At 42.4% G+C, this 23,174-nt stretch overlaps 1 protein-coding gene across 1 annotated transcript in view; it reads right to left on the bottom strand.

Moving 5' to 3' along the window:
- HERC3 (HECT and RLD domain containing E3 ubiquitin protein ligase 3) overlaps positions 1-23,174 on the bottom strand; it is a 102,301-nt gene that overhangs the window by 50,207 nt on the left and 28,920 nt on the right. The window contains 3 exon segments of the mRNA XM_040327473.1: positions 2,030-2,106; positions 14,094-14,253; positions 17,884-18,147. Of these exon segments, the coding sequence (XP_040183407.1) occupies positions 2,030-2,106; positions 14,094-14,253; positions 17,884-18,109 (463 nt within the window). The 5' untranslated portion in view covers positions 18,110-18,147.

Genomic DNA, 23,174 nt, shown 5'->3' with positions numbered 1-23,174 from the left:
GGCAGCTCTGGTTATGGTGGTCAATATAGAGAGGGCATACAAGAAGTGGGAGGATCAGGGAGTTTTGTTTTTTTAACAGTTTAGAGGGAGCAGACTACACAGCACAAGCACTGTGCTGGTGTAATCTGCTTGGGACCAGAATCTGAATAATTTTTTGGGGGTTAACATACACTTTAGTTTATCTTCTGTCCCAAAAACACACCAGGAAGTGGTGGAACTCTCTCGGAAGTGAGGGGAAAATCCCAATAGGCAGTTGTCACCAGAACAGGTGACCCCATTAAAAGATGGCGCCTCACCGCCTGTTGTGGTGACAGCTGTAACATTTTGGATTCCCCATTACTTTCTAACCAGAGAGAATGGTTACCAGAATAAACAGAGAGGATGAATTTTCCCCACGAAGACCCAGGCAGTTAAAATCTTGAAGCATTTCGATTTTTTTTTGGCCTTAGATTAATTTAAAGCTACTGGATCAGCAAGACAGTTAAACATATAGCATGAAGAAGAGGTAAGCAATGGCAGCCAACATACTTTTAGTACAAGAAAAAAAATATATAGTCCTATTATGGAGAATAGCAAAACAGAGTATTGTAGACATCACCACCAATATTCAAGTGGCAAGTAGAGGAAACTTGTTTCTGCAAGATCTCAGATTGCAATTAGTTCTGATTAGTGATCTGAAACAGATTTGATTACAGAGCCCTGAACCAGTCAATTCATTTTGTAAATGTAAAGAAAAAAAAAAAAAAAAAGAGAAGGAGGGAGGAGATAATAGAACATCAGCTGTAAGGGATCTTCCAGAGTGCTGGATAACCTGTGTGTGTCACACCCATGGCAGTACATCACAGACAATGCAATCAGGATTCCTTGTAGAATTCTGGAAGTATCAGTCCCTAAATGTCGATTCTGCTATAATACCTTACTGTGATATAGGAGATGGTTTGTCCACAATTTGTTCTTTTTTTGTCAAGGAAGATAGGATCATCTGACTGCTCATAGAGTTGAAATGTATGTGAATTTTGTGCAAGTATAGCCAGAATAAATACTGATGAGTCAAACTCAATAGACATTGGGAGTGTAAATATCAGCCCTGCATGCATCATTGATTGAAACCATTATGCGTGGTTATTGCTCAGACTTTGAAGATTGGAATATGTGACGCTCAAAAGTGGATCACAGCTTTCTTTGATGGAGCATGACCAGAATTTTCTTGAAAAAAAAAAAAAAAAGCTGATACTTATGAATTAAAGGGGTTGCAAAGGTTTGTTTCTTATTTTCTAAATAGGTTCCTTTAGACCCCTTTAACACTTAGGAGTTTTTCAGGCGGTACAATGCTAAAATTAGTGCCTAAATACCGCCTGAAAAACTCCTGCCCAGCCTTCTCAATGTGAAAGCCCGAGGGCTTTCACACTAAGGCGATGCGCTGGCAGGAGAGAAAAAAAAATCTCCTGCAAGCAGCATCTTTGGAGCGGTGAGAGGAGCGGCATGTATACCGTATACCGCTACTTCCCATTTAAAATAATGGGAAACCGCAGTAATAACGCCCGCAATGCGCCTCTGCAGAGGCACATTGTGGGCGGTATTAACCCTTTATCAGCCGCTAGTGGGGGTTAATACCGCACCGCTAGCAGCCGAATCCTGCGGAAATTCAGACGGTATAGCGCCGCTATTTTTAGCGGCGCTTCCCGCCCCTGTGTGAAAGGGGCCTTAAGCTAGTGCATTGTTGGTTCACCAACCTTTTCCTTCGATTTCCCTTCTAAATGTTTTTTTTTTATTTGTCTGAATTTCTCACTTCCTGTTACTCTTCAGTAAGCTGTTCTGGCTGGCTAACCACCGCTCGGATGATGGTGGCAAGCTTACTGAGGAGAAACAGAAAGTGAGAAATTCAGACAAAGAAAAAAAACATTTAGAAGGGAAATCGAAAGAAAAGGTAAGTGAACCAACCATGCACTAGCTTAAAGGAACCTATTTAGAAAATAAAAAACAAACCTTTACAACCCCTTTAACAAATGTAGTACACTTATCTACATACCATCTGAAAGGGCCAAGCAGTGCTGGTTTCCACACGAAACCTGCAGTATCTTCTGTTGATTTAACTTCTTAATTAATCTAAAAAAAAAAAAAAGAAGAGACTTTCAAAATTCAGTAGTACACACCATATGTGAGCTACGGTTTTAATATGCTTAATAAACAGAAGAAATGCACCAGAACGGAAATTACAAAAGCAAATATTACATTAAAAAGGAGAGAATGTTTGCAATGTAAGATGTTATCTTATTAAAATATATTGGCATATACAACTTAAACAAAAGAAACTGATGTTGAACAAACAAGGCAACACTCAAAACTCAACCTTTAGGACTTCAAAGACGAAACAGAAATCTAGGCTACAGACTACCGTAATAAAAAAAATATACTTTGTCCAATTTTGGCTGCAAGGAGCTTTGCAATAACTGCGTCAATTGATACAGTGGGGATCGAAAGTTTGGGCACCCCAGGTAAAAATTTGTATTAATGTGCATAACGAAGCCAAGGAAAGATGGAAAAATCTCCAAATGTTTCCATCTTTCCTTGGCTTCGTTATGCACATTAATACAAATTTTTACCTGGGGTGCCCAAACTTTCGATCCCCACTGTATATTGTAAGTTTAGGTTTAAGATATAACATTTCTAAATAAAAAACAGAATTTCTGCAAGTTTAAATCAGGCAGTAAAAGCTGATGTCAGATTGGTTGCCCCAATTTCCCCTTTTGTTAAAAAGGTCTTATTTTCTTCATTCAAGCCAGAATACACACACTCTGGTGAAAATAACTGCTCAACCGCTAGTGACCAGCACTTTTTCATATGTATGCAAATGCGAGATCACAGCAAGCACTTGATTTGCTCAATTCATATTCATATTCGGCCCGTGTGGCCTAAGGCTCATGTACCATTTTAAGCTTCGAGCAACTGAACATACTGTAGAGATGTGAACAGAATTAAAGGCTCAGTTGTGAATTGGGGTCTTAGACAGCTGTCACTAAAACTGGTGACTTGTTCTTGGTCCGTCCATCACCTGCTGTCCTGGAGGCAATGGGAACCAAGATAAACAGGGAGTGTAAATCTATCTATTGGGGTCACAGAAATAATAAAAACCTGACAGGGTTTCTAAAGCTGGGCATACACTGATCGATATATAAATTTCCAGCATGTCCCAACATAAGTTGTTCAAACAATTGATTTCTGTTAAGCACTCTGATTGCAATTCAGCCAGTCCCCGTTGAGCTGGCCGAATTTCGATAAGTGTGCGATAGACCATGCTCAACCAAAACAGATTATTTGAACAATTCGAAAAATAGCCTTGTGACCTACCGTGTGTGTTCAAATTTTTTTTTAAAGTTAAAATAAAATTAGAAGCTATCTGCTGACACTAATCACATAGCCATATACAAGTGCAAAAAACCCATCAAATCAATATATGTGCCACGCTGTGTCTACCTATACAAACATATGTAATTAAATACTAACAAATTAGGTGTCTACTCTTATAACAAAATTACTATCAGTGTTAAACAAAATAACATGTAGTTCATAGTGCATAAATAAAGTCCTCTGTTGTGCAGTTCATATATTTTCCATGTGACGTGAACCCTTCAACAAAATTGCTTTCCATGAAAAACTCCTTGATCCGGCTACTCTATAAGTGCTCCAAGGAAAACGACGTGGCAATTCAGGCCCCATGCACACGAGACGCTGGTAAACGCGTGTTCAGAGGCATTTGGACAGCTTTTTCAACTGCCCCTGAACACATTCAATGTTATCCTATGTGTCCATGCACAGTGTCACGTTTTTCTGCGTTTTTCGGCAGTTGCGTTTATGCTCGTTTTTTAAGAAGCAAAACAAATGGGTTCAGCCGCAAGAGTTTTCGCGTTTCAGCCGCTATTACAAAAATAGTAAAACAGGGAGTGTAATGGCGCTTGCCAAAGGGAAACTATAATAAGATAAAATATATTACACACACAACAACGTATAAAAACGTATGAGTATTGATCAGTAGTGTTCAATCAATCTGTGTTCCACTCCTAATTTCCTTGAAGACCCTTCATAACATCCATAATTCAGGTGTAAAGGGTAGGAGTAGTGGATATAATAGATAGAATAGATTTACAATGATACTATGGAGATCATTGATTGAAGTGAATGTACCAATATAATGTAAACAAAGGCTTCCAGTGTTACCACCAAAATAAAGTGCTCAAGTGTTAACGTGAATACAAAATCCCAAATAGGAAGTGGTTTGTATATCAATAGTTATAGCAAATAAGCCAGTGTGCACAAAGATAAAAAGTGCAAAGTGAATAAATAATGGTATAAATAGATTCCATGAAAAATATATAAATAAAATTATATATATAAAAGAAAAATATCAAAAATATATATATAACAAATCCAGTTGATATAATGTTCAAGTTGACTTCCAAAATTTCATACAAAAAATGTTCAAACGTTGTGTTCCAAACGTGCAAATAAATGAAAAATTAAATAAAGTGAAAAAGAATAGAGATATTCAAAGTGCACAAATTTCAAAGATTTCCCAGCGGTGAAAAAGTTGTTCAAACCAATGCTCCAATCCACCACACGATCCTCCAGGGTGACTGTGCAGATAGGATAGATAATGCTAGCCTCTCACCTCAATTGCGATCATACAAGCCTGTTGGATAGGGGATGAAACCCAGCAGTACACACTCTGCATATAGGAAGGTTCAGATGACTCTGGTCCTCCACCTCCAAATTCCTCCAGACACTCTCATAGATGGACTCCAATGGGTCTAGTAGTGCATCGAACGATGATGAACAGCAGGTGGTGGTTACTCTTTCCTCCTTCGTGTATCCTCTCTCCTGTCTCCTTCGTTTGACATGTGCACTGTCAAACGAAGGAGACAGGAGAGAGGATACACGAAGGAGGAAAGAGTAACCACCACCTGCTGTTCATCATCGTTCGATGCACTACTAGACCCATTGGAGTCCATCTATGAGAGTGTCTGGAGGAATTTGGAGGTGGAGGACCAGAGTCATCTGAACCTTCCTATATGCAGAGTGTGTACTGCTGGGTTTCATCCCCTATCCAACAGGCTTGTATGATCGCAATTGAGGTGAGAGGCTAGCATTATCTATCCTATCTGCACAGTCACCCTGGAGGATCGTGTGGTGGATTGGAGCATTGGTTTGAACAACTTTTTCACCGCTGGGAAATCTTTGAAATTTATGCACTTTGAATATCTCTATTCTTTTTCACTTTATTTAATTTTTCATTTATTTGCACGTTTGGAACACAACGTTTGAACATTTTTTGTATGAAATTTTGGAAGTCAACTTGAACATTATATCAACTGGATTTGTTATATATATATTTTTGATATTTTTCTTTTATATATATAATTTTATTTATATATTTTTCATGGAATCTATTTATACCATTATTTATTCACTTTGCACTTTTTATCTTTGTGCACACTGGCTTATTTGCTATAACTATTGATATACAAACCACTTCCTATTTGGGATTTTGTATTCACGTTAACACTTGAGCACTTTATTTTGGTGGTAACACTGGAAGCCTTTGTTTACATTATATTGGTACATTCACTTCAATCAATGATCTCCATAGTATCATTGTAAATCTATTCTATCTATTATATCCACTACTCCTACCCTTTACACCTGAATTATGGATGTTATGAAGGGTCTTCAAGGAAATTAGGAGTGGAACACAGATTGATTGAACACTACTGATCAATACTCATACGTTTTTATACGTTGTTGTGTGTGTAATATATTTTATCTTATTATAGTTTCCCTTTGGCAAGCGCCATTACACTCCCTGTTTTACATATGCTTGTTGGTGCGTGATCACTGTTTTAGTAGTGGCTGCTGCCTTTATAGATTTATTTATATTTTATTGTATTTTACTTAGTTGCCCTGGGTAGATTGGTTTTGCGCATTAGTTCCCCCCTTTTTACATATTACAAAAATAGGTCACCTTTAAAAACGCCTATAAACAAAATGTTTATAGGCGTTTTTAAAGGTGACCTATTTTTTTACATTAGAAATCTCAAAAATGATGGCAAATGATGAAAAACCATTAAAAAAACATAAAAAAAATTTAATTGCTTGCATTGCATTGTGGACAATCCACAACTTGTGGCAGGTGACATAGCCAGGTGACGTGGCCAGTGGACAATCCACAACTTGTGGCAGGTGACATGGCCAGGTGATGTGGCAGGTGACGTGGCCAGTGGACAATCCACAACTTGTGGCAGGTGATGTGGCCAGGTAACGTGGCCATGTGACATGGCCTGGTGACGTGGCAAGTGGACAATCCACAATTTGTGGCAGGTGACGTGGCCAGTGGACAATCCACAACTTGTGGCCAGGTGATGTGAACAGGTGACGTGGCAGGTGACATGGCCAGGTAACATGGCCAGGTGACATAGCAAGAGGACAATCTGCAACTTGTGGCAGGTGATTTGACCAGGTGACATGGCAGGTGACGTGGCAGGTGACGTGGCAAGTGGACAATTCACAACTTGTGGCAGGTGACGTGGCAAGTGGACAATCCGCAGCTTGTGGCAGGTGATGTGGCAAGTGACACGCTGAATACAAGTACACTGCTGCTCTCTCAGCTGCTACTCACTCTGGTCTCACAAAATGGCTGAAATGGTTAAATAATACTGTTTTTTTAGCTTAGGGAGGGTCTTATGATGTTTCTTAACTAAATGCTTATAAACGCAAACGCCGTAAAACGCTGCGATATTCGCGGCAAAAATAGGCGTTTTAAACGCTGTTTTTTGCGTTTGAAAACGCGTGTTTAGATGAGTTTGCATCTGCGTCTTGTGTGCATGGGGCCTTAGGGTCGTAATTCCTCGTAAGGGTCCAGGTGCCTTCACCGTCCTTGCCCCTCCCCTAGTCATGTCTTCCTCAGGGGGATTTCTCTTATATATATATTTTTTTTTATGTACGATTATTTGAACAACTTCTGTAGAAGGCACATGCTGGAATTGTTTTCTTAATCAGCGGCTGCAGCTATTGATCAGTGTATTCTGACAGCAGCTAAAGCCACTGTCCGAATACAATGTCCCTATGTGGGGGATTTTTCCTTCCACACATAGAAGGTGGATGTGAATGTGATTTGCCCATACATTAGCCAGATTTTTTTATTCAACCGGTGGGTTGTATGAACGCAAAAAAAGTCTCGATTCCCCCATCCACTCAAGGTGGATGTGGGGATCCTTCCTGCTTTGTCATTGTATTTTGACAGCAAGGAGACTTCCCCTTCATCAGAATACACAGATCAGCATTGCAGGCTATAGCCTGCAGCGCTGATCAGGTGGCTAAAATCCAACAGGGCGGTTAAACAAAAGTCATAATCGGTAGATCGACTTCTGTTCAATCACAGTGGCCATAAATGAATTGAAATTTAACTGGTCCCTGCTAAACCAGATAACTTTCAATTCATGTATGACCAGCTTTACCATACTTTATCTTAAAAATAAAACCCTTTTGGCTATAGATTACATTTAAAGTCTCCTATGCAAGGGTAATAATTTAAAACAAATAAATAGTTTTGTAATTACTCATATATATTTGCATATACGTGATCATCTGTATTCTTGCATTATAGACAGATTGTGATGAATAATGCTTACATCTGGTTGTTCGCATAATGTTGGGGTGTGGTATGGTTTACTGTAATACGGTCTTCTATGAACAGGACTATAATTGTTTTTACACCTATTCCAGAAATAAACTATCATTACACAACAGACAAAGGCTGGCACTGTGGAAACAATTTTGAATTTTAAGTGATGGGACTTTATTTCCTGAAATGGGATTCCCCCTTCGCCTTTACTTTCATTTTCGCTGTCAGTACATTGCCAGATTCCTATACTGTATGTAAACACTTGTGTGCTTCGACTCCCTTTTCTTATGTAACTATTTGCCAAATGTCATACTCTAATGCCTCTTTTTAAACTTTGCAAATGGCCTTTCAAAGGGCAAGGTCTCAGATACACCGTAAATACAGCTTAAGCAATAAGTAGATCAAGTGAGATTAAATAGGTTTATACCAGAATAAATATTCCAGGGAGATTCTGTTAAAGGTTTGGTATCATTTCAAACCTTTATTTGTATTCCTCCCCAGTTATTTAGCGTATTTATCTTATTCACTGGCTTTACCAATTTATCTTATTGTACAATGACATAGGAATGTTGCAAATAATATGCACATATAACAAGGAGGAAAATGGAATTGTACGAAGTAAAACCTCATCGAGGTTTTAACAAGAGGCAACATAGTTTAACAAAACATAACACAACATATTTTTTTCTGAAAGGGGAATTCCAGATTTTGCTATAGTGTAGGCATCTACACTCATGTGGCTCAACCCAAGTGCTCTTCTCCGCCTGACAGAATAATAATGTCACTGCCAAGTCATTGGAAATTGGTTACCCAATGCTTTGAGAGATTACATCACATAAATGATAGCACACCTACACACACACCTAATGTATTTGTTTTACACATTAATATTTATACAAGACAAAGCCCTATGGGTTAGCTATAGTTTCACCCACTTGCTAAAAAATAATGCAAAAATAGAATTAGTAATTTCCTTATCTTGGAGCAAAGTACATGGATTATATGCAAGCTATCTTTATGTAATTGGGCACAGTAAAAACCTTTCTAGGACTGCCCCTACTGCACACTTAAATAACCCCATCCATTCTGTGAGAATCCAGTTTTTATGCAAGCCACAAAAAGGTAAGGGACCCGTTTCCTGTACTGTGCTCCATGATAAGACATTTACAGGTAAGTCAAAATTTATATCTTAAAGGGGAAGTCCACCACAATCCAAAACTAAAATCCCTACCTCTACAGACACTCGCATTCCAACACTAACTTATCTAGCCATGTAAAAGAAAAAATTTGTATACATACCTTTGCTGAAGCCGTTCCAACCCGATATTCTCTGCAGGAGGACACAGCTGACAATGGCTGTGAAATGAATGGGAAGTGACATCACCCATAGAGTTACTATGGGGTTTTCTTTGTCAGATGTGTCCTCTGCACCCGCCTACACAGCAAAGCCATGGTTGGCTCGCCTTCAGAAAAGGTATGTATACCGATTTCTTCTTCACAGGGCTAGATAGGTTAGTGTTAGGTCATCAATGTCTGTAGATGCCGAGATTTTAGTTTTAGCGTGAACTTCTACTTTAGGTGTACAGTACAGGACACAGGACTTGTATTCATAGACCATGGATAATTCTAAAGCGGTGAGCTGAGGGGTGGGCAACAGCACAAACAGAAATGCCAATGGACCCACAAAATACAAGGGTGAAGTAACCCAAAACACTCAGATAACAGTTTGAAGCACCTTGCACCTTGCATCTGAAGTTTGCATTAGCTGAGGCCTGCACATCCACCTGATAAAACCTGAAGAATGTGTGAACAGAGGACCTGGTGGTGGCCTTGCAAGTCTCTGATACAATTGCTCGACACCAAAAATCCCAAGAGACACCAGATAGACCCTGATGGCCCTTGCAACATCCAAGCAGTGTAGGTACATTTATATGGTATGACTTAGAGTAGAACGGAGGGAAGGAAGGACAATATCCTCATTGAGGTGGAGAGGTCTCATTGGGTAAAAAAAAAAAAAGTCTTGTCCCTGTGCAATAGAAAAAGAGTTGCCAGCTCAGAATGGCCACCAGGGAGGAATACTTGCATGTGAAGTCTCTCAAAGGGATATCACCAAGAGGCTCAAATGAATGTCTCTAAAAAGGTACAGAGATTACAGGGTTGAGTTCCAAGGTAAAAGAGGGGGTGGATTGATACAATCAACTCCCTGAGCAGTCTTAAATAAAGACTGTGAAGCAGGAGGTTTGTAGAAACTAATGAATAAGGCAGAAACCCTTAAGGGTGCTCAGAGCCAGATGATGACCAAAGCCATGTTTAAGAAAGGCCAAAATATGAACAGAGTATTTCCAGACTTAGTTGTCTTTAATTGCACCAGGCAAAGTAAGCCTTCCATGTGCAATGCTAGATCTTGCAGGGGGTAGGATGATTGAGACAGAGGTTAACACCTATCCTTCAGTACTTGGGGATTTCAACAGTAATGTCAGTAAAGTTATGGAAAGAGAAGCACGGTGGAATAGGGGACCTTGTGCCAGCAAGTTTGGAAAGTTTGAAAGGGACCAAAGCTCATCTGCATGAGTCGAGGTAGGTCTATGTACCAATATTTCAGGGCCAATTTGGTGAAATGAGAATCTACCTCACTCAAAGGGGAATCTTTACCATAGGGAAGGCATAGGTCTGCCTGAAGGGAATCCAAATAATCACTAGGACGTCTACTGGACGAGCGAGAGGATGCCCGGTCCTGGCATCAACCCGTGGAAGGACCAGGAGCCCAGCATTTCCAAATCTGATTTCCCCCTCTTTTGACAAAGATTATGTACGAGCTTGGGGTGCAGAAAATTCAGGTACACAAAGGATTCTTTAAAAAAGAGTGCACAAAAAGAAACTGCTCAAAGGGAACCTACGCAGTGCACTTCCCGGCGCCAAGAACAAGCTATAAACTAAAATGGACAGGATATGGATTAAGTCAAAAATAATATATATATAAAAATTTAACAGAAATAAAATCTCTGTTAAAAAACCGGAGGTAATATATATATATTGCAGCAGCTATTTAGAATAGATGAAACATCTATAAAAGTATAAACAAAGTATCAATCAAATAAAACCAGTGAATAAAGGTTATAAAATGATAAAACAGCGCTATGCATAAACATATAGATAAAAGATGTTGGAAAAAAAGTCCATCAGTGAGTCAGGTAAAGTTCAAGATAATAACGGAAATGTTTTTCAAGGAATGGTAGTACACCCTCCACCGATTTCCAATCTTCACCAAACGTGAGACACACTTCCCCTCTGGGGTTTAAACTCACCAGAAGATCAATACAAAATAGCCTTGACATAAATCATCCTGATCGGACCTCCAACCTCATTCCAGAAGCAGCAAAGGATTTTATAAACAACTCCAACCAGGGGTTCATAGAAAAAAACAAATAGCACCAAAATAGTGTAATATCGCTTTAATAAAGTAAAATCCCGTATGATATCACACCCCGCTTCCTATCTACATACAATGTATTTACTTGTAAATGAGCATAAGAATAAAGAGTCAACTTCACCGCTCTCCTCCACACACAGGGGGTCGCGCTTGTGCTGGATGCACGCTGCCGAGGACACCTGGTCTGATAGGGATGGTACAGCGGTGGAACGCACTCAGGGCGTGGCTACGACGGCGTATCCAGGAAGTTGTGAAGAGTGCGTTCCACCGCTGTACCATCCCTATCAGACCAGGTGTCCTCGGCAGCGTGCATCCAGCACAAGCGCGACCCCCTGTGTGTGGAGGAGAGCGGTGAAGTTGACTCTTTATTCTTATGCTCATTTACAAGTAAATACATTGTATGTAGATAGGAAGCGGGGTGTGATATCATACGGGATTTTACTTTATTAAAGCGATATTACACTATTTTGGTGCCATTTGTTTTTTTCTATGAACCCCTGGTTGGAGTTGTTTATAAAATCCTTTGCTGCTTCTGGAATGAGGTTGGAGGTCCGATCAGGATGATTTATGTCAAGGCTATTTTGTATTGATCTTCTGGTGAGTTTAAACCCCAGAGGGGAAGTGTGTCTCACGTTTGGTGAAGATTGGAAATCGGTGGAGGGTGTACTACCATTCCTTGAAAAACATTTCCGTTATTATCTTGAACTTTACCTGACTCACTGATCTATGGACTTTTTTTCCAACATCTTTTATCTATATGTTTATGCATAGCGCTGTTTTATCATTTTATAACCTTTATTCACTGGTTTTATTTGATTGATACTTTGTTTACACAAAGGATTCTGCTTAAAGAGTTTCAGATCAATGTGGCAGAAAGCCTATATTTGATTTAGTGACTGAAAAGATTTATTAAACACTTCTGATTATTTCCTCTGAAGGAACTGGTGCAACCCCCACTTGTGACTGAAGTTTGTGCAAGGCACCCAGTTAATCTGCTTGTTTGTTCCCCTCTGAAATGACAGATTGTACCCAAATTACAGATTGAGGTCTGGGACATTTCAGAGCTAGACTTGCAGAAAGGCCAATAGACGTCATTGTAAGGAGGGCTTCTGGGAAGGTTTTGTGGATTTAGAGGTTAGCTGTAGGCCATTAACCAAATATGTTAGTCGTCCAGATCCTTTGAAAAAAATCACCAAATTTAAAAATAGATAAAAGGTTACTCTTTGCCCAAAACAAGTCCAATACAGAGTAACACAGTAAAGTAACTTCCCAATCCTACATATCTACACTTTGTGTCAAGCGCTGTGGATTGTCTATTAATATCCAGTAACTGGTGCTAGAATACAGAGAACCCTGTGTTACCTTATCCATGTTTCTGGGCCTGGGTCTAGGATTTGCCTATAAAAAAAAAAAAAAAAAAAAAAAAAGGTAGACAAACCCTGAAGGGGTCTGGGAATCATAGAGATGGACCACAATCCTTAACCTGTATAGCACCCTGCAGCCAACTACACTCCTTGCTAAAATGAATACCTAACACAGAATACAGTGTTTGGAGCAAATATTTCAGGCTGCCCCCACACAGTACGGTCCAGGTGTGGTCCCCCCTCAATCCAGAAACTGCTAGATATCCCATGTTCATAGCAATAAGCTGTCAGATCTTGATAGAAGGGTCAGGAGGGGGGAAAAAAAATGATCCAAAAGAGAAGAATGTATTAAAAAAAAACATTAGAAAAAAAATGGAGTCTTGTGGAGTGGGTGGGGTTACACGAGTATGCACTAGGGCAGGGATATGCAATTAGCGGACCTCCAGCTGTTGCAAAACTACAAGTCCCATCATGCCTCTGTCTCTGGGTGTCCTGCTTGTGGCTGTCAGAGTATTGCTGTGCCTCATGGGATTTGTAGTTCTGCAACAGCTTGAGGTCCGCTAATTGCATATTCCTGCACTAGGGGCTGCCCTAGCAGTGTTTTTACCAGTGTCCAACTAAGGGGTAGCCTGAATATAACCCATGGTCTATGAATACAAGCCCTATGTCTTCTTCTGTACAATTAACATACATCAATATGAAATATTTCATATTAACCTGAATATAAAAAAAATATATTTTAAAAAGCTATAAAATTGCAAAAAATCTAAATCATCATCTGATCTAGATTTGGAAGATATTGATTTAGTGCTTAACTTTCCCAGTGTAAATATTGCTAAATTATTGTTTGGTAGAGAGTGAGACAAATTTGAGCTTGAAGGATGATTTTAAGATGATTGCTCTCCTTCTGTTAAAAAAAAAAAAAAAAGATGATTGCTCAAAGTTCTGTCAAGCACTGCATTATTTAATCTTAGAGGCAGAGGAAGATTGATTTCGGGAGAGGTAAAAGCATTTTATATAATGCTTCCATCATACTCAGCAGTAATACTCTTAACAGCTTGCCACACCTTGGATACTTCTAAGCATCAACTTTTGGGTTTTGTGACCTGCACATAGTAAGCACGGTGCATGGTCAGCACAAATAAAAAAAAACACAGCATGTATTGGGATTATGATAGAGGACTATCAGAGTAAAGGCATAGTCTGCGGGAGCATGCATCAGCTCTCTAATAAGAGTTTTGCTGAAGTGGAGCATAGACTGTGGGCAAGTGGCAGAGCTAAACCACAAACTCTGTTGTATGGCAACAACTGAAAATATACAGTTGAGCAAAATAGTGCAAGATAAAGAGCAAGCAAGAGAGAGAAAATTGTAGTAGAAGAAATTAGGTCGCAGCTAATTTATAAACTGCATGAATTTTTGTATTTTTTTTTTTTTTTTTTAATCTGTCCAGTACTGCAAGTCCTTAGTGAACTAATGGACGATTGACACATTAAATATTCATAAATCCCCAAAATTTAAATCAACCTTTACAAACTCAGGGCAATGTCAAATGAGAGTTTTAGCACAAAGCGATCATCTTAACAAAAACAACTGTCTGGAAAGGTACACTGCACATATCCTTACCTCGGCACTGGAATACACTGTTCAGTGGTGGAGTGCCCCAGCTGTCCATCACTACCAGCACCCCATGAGAAGATCTGGCCTTGGTTATTTAGTGCCACATTATGTGATCGGCCACATGCCACATGGACTATACGTTCGCTTGCTAGTGCATTCACATGACCTGACAAAAAACACAATTAGACACAATAACATAAAATAAACCATTTGTCTGAATGCTCAGATTTAAAAAGATAAAACATCTCATTAAATGCCATGTTGATATCTAGGACAGTCTAAATCGGTAGTAAAGCCTTGTACACATGGGCCGAATAGCAGACGGCTCAACAGAAACTGGCCAACATTAAAGTGGATGTAAACCAGGATTTATTTATTTTTAAATTAAGGCTTGCACCTTGTACAGTATAGGATTTCGTGTTATCTGTGCCCACTCTTGCCACGAAGAGTTAATCCAGCTATGAGCAGTCCTCTTCTCTTTTTTGAGTAAGATAAAAACTGACACACAGAGAAATAGTAGTCAGTTCTTCCACCTTGCTGTGAGTGACACGCGATTTACATATCTCATGCACAAGAGAGAGACATATTATGCGTACTTCAGATCCCCACCTCCTTTAATCTCCAGCTCTCCCAGGATTGGCTGCTCCACACTTCAGCATGATTGGGCATGCTGAAGTCATGTGGTGACTTTTCTGGGTTTTGACTGGATGTTAGTTATCATAGCAGAAGTTCAGTGTAAGAAATACATAGGAGAAAATTCATGTTGATTTTTCATTTCCGGGACATTAGTCATCAGATAAATTAGTGTGTGAATCTCCCTAATAGGGACCCAGAAAGCAATAGAAACTTGACAGTGATTTTAACGCCTCATGAAGGATAAGAAGAAGGAAAAAGGAAGAAGGAAGGAAGGAAGGAAGGAAGGAAGGAAGGAGGCTATGTTCTTTTTACTGTAAAAAAATAAAGCAGAACTGCACCCTAAATAGAAGTTCTGCTTTATGCCCTCACCTCCCTCCGCTTCTATTTTTTGCACTTTTTTGGGACAGGGGCATACTTGGTTTTGACATGTGCCCGCTCCCACTTTCAGTTGGATTGCCGCCGGAAGTTCTCCTCGCCCCAACTTCCCCTGCAACCTTCTGGGATAGGTGACAAGGCCCAGAAGGCTGTGGGACCATTCACAAAGCACAGTGCAGTGGGCTGCTCACAGTAAACATGACGGCATTGGGGACCCGAAGACCTGGGAAGAAGTTGTTTGGGTGACCATGGCGTTGGACCCCTCGACAGGCGAGTGTCCTTTTATTTATTTTTTCAAAAACAGGGCAAAGAGCCACTTTAAGGCAGGGAGCGGACAACAAATGCTTTGGAATTCAGAGCCAAAAATACACTGGGGTTGATTTACTAAAGGCAAACAGACTGTGCATTTTGCAAGTGCAGTTGCACTAATTTTCCCAAGAGCATAGAGAATGTTGTGAAGGCTCAGAACACCCAATCAGGTGCAGGAAAATGCTTGCACGTAATTGGATAATGGAAATCAGCAGAGCTTCACCACATTTACTAAGCTCTGAGGGAAATTAGTTCAACTGCACAGTCTGTTTGCCTTTAGTAAATCAACCCCAGTGTTATCATGCCAAAAAAGAAAGTTCTGTACTTTCAGTTATGTTTTAAAGGAATAAAACACAGGGAAATGTGTATGTATTGCACAGATGTACAAAATATGTTTTTTTTTTACTCAGACATACACTTTAGCTTCTACAAGTCTTTAGGTGTTTTAAAACGCTCCATAAGCTGATATAAGGCTGGGCATCAACATTGAGAGCTTAATATAATAGTTGGCGACTGTAATTGCTACAAGTAAACAAGACTAGAACATTTTGGCTGTGTATCAGGAAGCAGAACCAAGCAATTTAACTATTATGTTCCTAACCCTGTTTTTTTTTTTTTTTTTTTTTTAATAGAAGTGTTCAGTAACTACACAGGCTTAAAGGAACACTAAAGGTTCGTTTTTTATTAGATCAATTGATTGCTGTAAGCTAGAGCATTTAAATATCACTTACCTCGTTTTTCCCTTTGACCTCCAAAATACAGTAATCCAGGTTTGAAAATGCCATTTCCTGTCTCTCCTCTTCTTGCTTTCCACCAGCATCTGAGCCGTTTTGCATGGTGGAAAGCAGAATGTGCTCACCCCCTCCCTATGACTACAGCCCTGCGTGAAGATGTTCTCTTATCCCTCACAGGCATGGAGGCTAAGCCTAATGGGAACTGTAGTTCCCATTAGGCCGTGATGTAGCAGGAATGAATGCGCACCGCAAACCAGGAAGTCAGTGAGAATAATGATTCAGGAGTGCTGGTTGTGAATAAAACAGCTCCATTTCAACAGGTATCAAACTAGTTATAATGCAAAACATTACTTTTTCCCTTATCAGCTACTGTCAGACTTTAATTTAAGAGGAAAATATTTTTGTCTTTACAACCCCTTTAAACTAAAAGAACTTGTGCTTTAGAAAGATGTACTACATTGGGTTAACCTCTCTGAACATGCATCATAGCACCAACTCCCTTATTTATGTTCTCAATTCTCTGCTGTCAGTTTGGCTGACAGTCACTGTAGATGGATGGTGTAGGCAGAGAATGTTAGGGTGCCTAGTTTAATAAAATCAGTTTCTATACATGGCTAGAGCCATTGGTGCACAGTGTGTTATTATTCTTACCACAAATGCATTCTCCGTTACTCCACACAGACCTAAGATCTACCCACCCACAAGGGATAAGAGTCCAACAGCCGGAGCTGGCCAGGGGTTGCAATTGTGACCTGGCCACATGCTCCAGGACCCTGGAACCCCATGGCACTGTACTTCTGGATACGAGGGGCAGCATGTAGAAGAGCCAAGCCCCTCCATTTTCCCCTTGCAGCCTTTCAGCGGTTGCAGGAGGAAAATAGAAGGATTGGTTCCTCTACAAGCCACCCCACCAATCCACCTCCTGCTGTGATCGGGCCCTTGTGTGATCCCCTGGCCCCCTCTCCAGCCGGCTGCTGTAGGGGTTCTGTAAACAGTTTACTATGCTTCTGTTTGTGAACGAACGGATAGCTCTGTACAGAGCCACACCTGTCCATTCATTCTGTGCTACCTAGGCTGCAGAGAAGAAGATTGAGGCCTGGGTCCTCAATCTCCTTTCGCTGTCTTAAAGGTAGAACATCAGAGTTTTTTTTTTACACCTCTGATATTTTACCAAAGCACCCAATGGGGCTCAACACAGTGGCGGAACTACAAGGGTTGTAAAGGTCGCACTTGCAACCAGTTCTTGGTGTTCCACCCCCATGGGTGGGCCCATTATGGTTTCTTGCACATGGGCCCTGAAGGTCCTAGACATGCCACTGAGTCACACAACCTAGATAAGCATAAAAAAGGACCAGTTGGTCAGTAACCTCCACCAAAGCATGCCCCAACTACAACACCCTTTTTAAAGAGGGTAACAGGGAGCAGAGGAAGGGAAACCCAATAAACCAGTTTATGATGCACGCTCTACCACTGAGTAGAGATGTAGTGGAGGCAGTGCTTATAACCTGTGAGCTTCTTGTGACTCGTTTTTGGTGGCCATTGGTAGGTGGAAAAATCTAAACAATTGATACATGGATAGGTTGATGGGTCTCAACCATGTCCCTTGAAAACCTTGAGGGTTTATATTTAATGGAGTTCTTTCTAGCCAACAAATCTCATAATAAAATTCTAACAAAATTAAAAGTGCAAAGATACATGATTAAAATACAGATTTTTCTAATTAAATAAATAATAGACAATACCTGGCTCCCTATCATGATGGTCCTGTCCGAGTTGGCCAACACTGTTTCCACCACAGCTATAGACTCGACCATCATCTAGCAGGAAGATAGAATGGTTTTCCCCACAGGCCACCTGTCTGACACACCTGGACAGAGAAAAGGTGGAGGGGATGGGCTCTAGTATAAAACTTATGGATCCATGATTTACTCCAAGTTGTCCAAAATCAGAGTGACCCCAGCATAACATGGCTTGACCGCTCAGCAAGTCATAAAGTCCTTGTATACCTGGAAAATAAAAATGTTCAAGATAAAATAAGGATAATATTAGGCAAAAGTTATGAATGGCAAGACAATTCCACTTCAGACCTTTGCCAGCAAGGATCATGTAACAAGAGGAATGGAGCTTCAGAAAATGAGGCCGCCTTGTTCACATGGGGCGATTAGCTGTGTGCCCTGTGCAGGGCCATCTTACCAGCATGGGGATGCACAGGTGTTGCGTGCATCCCTGTACTGGCATCTCGTTGGAGAAATGGAGTCACCTCTCAAGGTAGAAAATACAAATGATGAACCTCTTCACTGTATCTGAAGCCACAGGTGCTGGCAATGCATATAGCAATGCAAATGAAAGGGGGTGTCTGGACAGCCGCACTCCAAAAATATTGCTTTTTATTGTTAAAACAGGATCACAGGATACATGCCACAGCAAACAGGATACAAGCGAACGTGTTTCACACTATAAAACTTCGTGCTTAATCATAGCTGATTAAGCACCAAGTTATAGTGTGAAACGCATCCGCTTGTATCCTGTTTGCTGTGGCATGTATCCGGTGATCCTGTTTTAACAATAAAAAGTAATATTTTTGGAGTGCGGCTTCCCAGGCATCCCCTTTCATTTGCACTGGCATCTCGTTGTTATACATTGAGACACGCGGCTGCATGGGCACAGCTGCTGTATCCCAATATGACATGCGGGTGCGAATTCTCAAAACACACACAGGGCGAGCCCGGGGAACCATGCCCGCACATAACATTGGGACACAGCGGTTGTGTAACGTGCATCCCTGTTCCCAGTAAACGGTAGCCCAGTACAGGGAACACAGACAATATCTCCATATGAATAAGGCAATAAAGTATACAGCATATATACCGTATTTATTCGAGTATAACGCGCACACGTGTATAACGCGCACCCCTAATTTTCGATTAAAAAAATCGGTATAAAATCATTGTAATTGCCAAAAATCATTTATTGACAATGTATTGACCCCTGTATATCCAGCCATGTCCCCTGTATATCCAGCCATGTCCCCTGTATGTCCAGCCATGTCCCCTGTATGTCCAGCCATGTCCCCTGTATGTCCAGCCATGTCCCCTGTATGTCCCCTGTATAACCAGCCATGTCCCCGGTATATGCTGCCACCAACAGCTGTTTTCCCTGCCACGCATAGACACGCCCCCTTGCTCGCAATTGGACAGATACGTCCAAGGGGGAGTGTCTACGCGCGGCGGGGAAACCAGCTATTCAAACGAAAGATGTCTGTAATGTTCCCCGCGCCGTGGTGATTAACGTTGTAGCGGCGTTGGTGGCTTCGGTGGCAGCGGCGGGGGGGGGGGGGGGGGGGAGTGCAAGGTGATACAAAAGGCTAGGTTTAAAGTGGAACGCCACTGCCACCCCACCCCAGTCCTCGTGTATAACGCGCACCCAAACTTTGATTTTTTTGGGGGGTATAAAATTTTGCGCGTTATACTCGAATAAATACAGTACTCAGTCACCAAAATTTCATATAAGCTTTAAAATGTTAATGCAATTTCAAAAATCATCGCAGCTTGTATTAGAAAACCTAGGGATCCAGCCACAATGGTCCTTCCGTCATAGGGTGACAAAGCTCTGTCCTTATATTCCAAATTACCTCCTTTGTAGTCAACCTATCAGAGGCTTCGGGTGAACACTACAACAGTTTTACTGTGCTACTGAAAAATGTAAAATGGCTGCAGCGAATTTCACTGGTTATAGGATTATAGGACTAGAGCAGGGATCTCCAAACTACGGCCTTTCAGCTGTTTTGAAACTATGCGTCCCATGAGTCATTGTAAAACTCTGACATTCACAGACATGACTAGGCATGATGGGAATGACAGGAAAAGGGGCAATTATAGCCCCCCTTTTTCTCATGGGAGAGCGACGGGGGACAGTGTTAGGTCTCCCCTGGTTTTTTTTTTCTTAGCTCCCTGTGAGGAAATTAGAACATTTGGACCTTTGGGTGACCTTTCCTGGGCCTGAATAGAAAGCCCGGGAAAGGTCAGTTTAAACTGGCTCATTTGTCCCCCAGGTGACCTTTCCTGGGGTATTTTGGCGGGCTCTTTGTACTTTGGGTGACCCTTCCTGGGCTTCTGGACAGAAAGCCCGGGAAGGGTCAGTTCAAACCAGTCAGAACCAGTGTGTTTATAGCCCATTTGGGCTATTTAAAGCGGGTTACGTTCAGCCCAGGCTCATTCGCCTCAGAAGACATTGGAGCTGTGGTGTTCTTCCCCCCCCATTTTCAGAATATATCTTGTCTCGGTTGTTTTCTTATGTGGTAGTGTCACCTTTGCTTTTTAATAAAAAAAAAAAAGTGTTTAACAGCAAAGGGGGACTAGCTATGCTCATATTTATTTGATTATATGTTCTTTTTGTGAAGTTTGGTACAAGTGTGCTAGCTGGGTAATTGTGTTGGCAGCCTGAGCGTAGTGGCTAGGTTAGCTTTAATGCTTTATTTTAATGCTTATTTATTTATATTTTGTTGATAATATTTATCACAATATTTTGAAACCAATATTAAACAACCGCGGCCTTTAACATCCAACAGTGGTCTGTTGTCTTTTATTTAATTATTTAAAGCAGGGGTCCTCAAACTACGGCCCGCGGGCCGTATCCGGCCCGCCAGTGTGATTTACCCGGCCCGTGGACTGAAACTAGTGACAGGGCAGTGGCGACGAAACTGACAGTTTCTGAGAAGGGACACAGGCAGAGCCGCAGCAGCGGGGGAATTCCACCCCTCCCTCTCCTTGAGCAGAGTATTCACCTGGCAATGCCTGCTCCTATTGGCTACATTCAGAGCCAATAGCTGGGAAACTAGAGCATTATGGGAATAGTAGTCCTGGATACCAGCAGGCCCCATGATGATTCCCTGAGAGGAGTTCAGCCCCCAACATGCCGAGTGGGAAGGGGAATAGGAAGAGAGGAGAAGAAATGACATGAGGCTATCGAGTGGAGGGAGCCAGTGATTCTTTTATTACCCTCCAAGGTAAGAACTTACCTCCCATCTATCTGGCTGCTCCCACTCTGTTCTACCTTCCACCTGAGTGCATCCACCCTGTCCCTCCACTCCACCTGGCTGCTCCCACTCTGTCCTCCCCTTCACCTGAGTGCATCCACCCTGTCCTCCACTCCACCTGGCTGCTCCCACTCTGTTCTACCTTCCACCTGGCTGCTCCCACTCTATTCTACCCTTCCACCTGACTGCATCCACCCTGTCCTTTCTTTCACCTGACTGCATCCACCCTGTCCTTTCTTTCACCTGACTGCATCCACCCTGTCCTCCACTCCACCTGGCTGTTCCCATTCTGTTCTACCCTCCACCTGGCTGCTCCAACTCTATTCTACCTTCCACCTGGCTGCTCCAACTCTATTCTACCTTCCACCTGGCTGCTCCCACTCTGTTCAACCCTCCACCTGGCTGCTCCAACTCTATTCTACCCTCCACCTGGCTGCTCCAACTCTATTCTACCTTCCACCTGGCTGCTCCCACTCTGTTCAACCCTCCACCTGGCTGCTCCAACTCTATTCTACCCTCCACCTGGCTGCTCCAACTCTATTCTACCCTCCACCTGGCTGCTCCAACTCTATTCTACCTTCCACCTGGCTGCTCCCACTCTGTTCAACCCTCCACCTGGCTGCTACAACTCTATTCTATCCTCCACCTGGCTGCTCCAACTCTATTCTACCCTCCACCTGGCTGCTCCCACTCTGTCCTCCACTTCACCTGGCTGCTCCAACTCTATTCTATCCTCCACCTGGCTGCTCCAACTCTATTCTACCTTCCACCTAGCTGCATCCACCCTGTCCTTCCTTCCACCTGGCTGCTCCAGCTCTATTCTACCCTCCACCTGGCTGCTCCCACCCTGTCCTCCCCTCAACCTGGCTGCATCCACCCTATCCTTCCTTCCACCTGGCTGCTCCCACTCTGTTCTACCCTCCACCTGGCTGCTCCAACTCTATTCTACCCTCCACCTGGCTGCTCCAACTCTGTTCTACCCTCCACCTGGCTGCTCCAACTCTGTTCTACCCTCCACCTGGCTGCTCCCACTCTGTTCTACCCTCCACCTGGCTGCTCCAACTCTATTCTACCCTCCACCTGGCTGCTCCAACTCTATTCTACCCTCCACCTGGCTGCTCCCACTCTGTCCTCCACTTCACCTGGCTGCTCCAACTCTATTCTATCCTCCACCTGGCTGCTCCAACTCTATTCTACCTTCCACCTGGCTGCTCCCACTCTATTCTACCCTCCACCTGGCTGCTTCAACTCTATTCTACCCTCCACCTAGCTGCATCCACCCTGTCCTTCCTTCCACCTGGCTGCTCCAGCTCTATTCTACCCTCCACCTGGCTGCTCCCACCCTGTCCTCCCCTCAACCTGGCTGCATCCACCCTATCCTTCCTTCCACCTGGCTGCTCCCACTCTGTTCTACCCTCCACCTGGCTGCTCCAACTCTATTCTACCCTCCACCTGGCTGCTCCAACTCTGTTCTACCCTCCACCTGGCTGCTCCAACTCTATTCTACCCTCCACCTGGCTGCTCCCACTCTGTTCTACCCTCCACCTGGCTGCTCCAACTCTATTCTACCCTCCACCTGGCTGCTCCAACTCTATTCTACCCTCCACCTGGCTGCTCCAACTCTATTTTACCCTCCACCTGGCTGCATCCACCCTGTCCTCCCCTCAACCTGGCTGCATCCACCCTATCCTCCCTTCCACCTGGCTGCTCCCACTCTGTTCTACCCTCCACCTGGCTGCTCCAACTCTATTCTACCCTCCACCTGGCTGCTCCAACTCTATTCTACCCTCCACCTGGCTGCTCCAACTCTATTCTACCCTCCACCTGGCTGCTCCCACCCTGTCCTCCCCTCCACCTGGCTGCATCCACCCTGTCCTCCACTCCACCTGGCTGTTCCCATTCTGTTCTACCCTCCACCTGACTGCATCCACCCTGTCCTCCACTCCACCTGGCTGTTCCCATTCTGTTCTACCCTCCACCTGACTGCATCCACCCTGT

Source organism: Rana temporaria, chromosome 1 (assembly GCF_905171775.1).
Source record: "Rana temporaria chromosome 1, aRanTem1.1, whole genome shotgun sequence".
NCBI lineage: Eukaryota > Metazoa > Chordata > Amphibia > Anura > Ranidae > Rana > Rana temporaria.
Note: the sequence above shows the minus strand (reverse complement) of the source record. Positions and strands in the feature narration are given on the sequence as shown.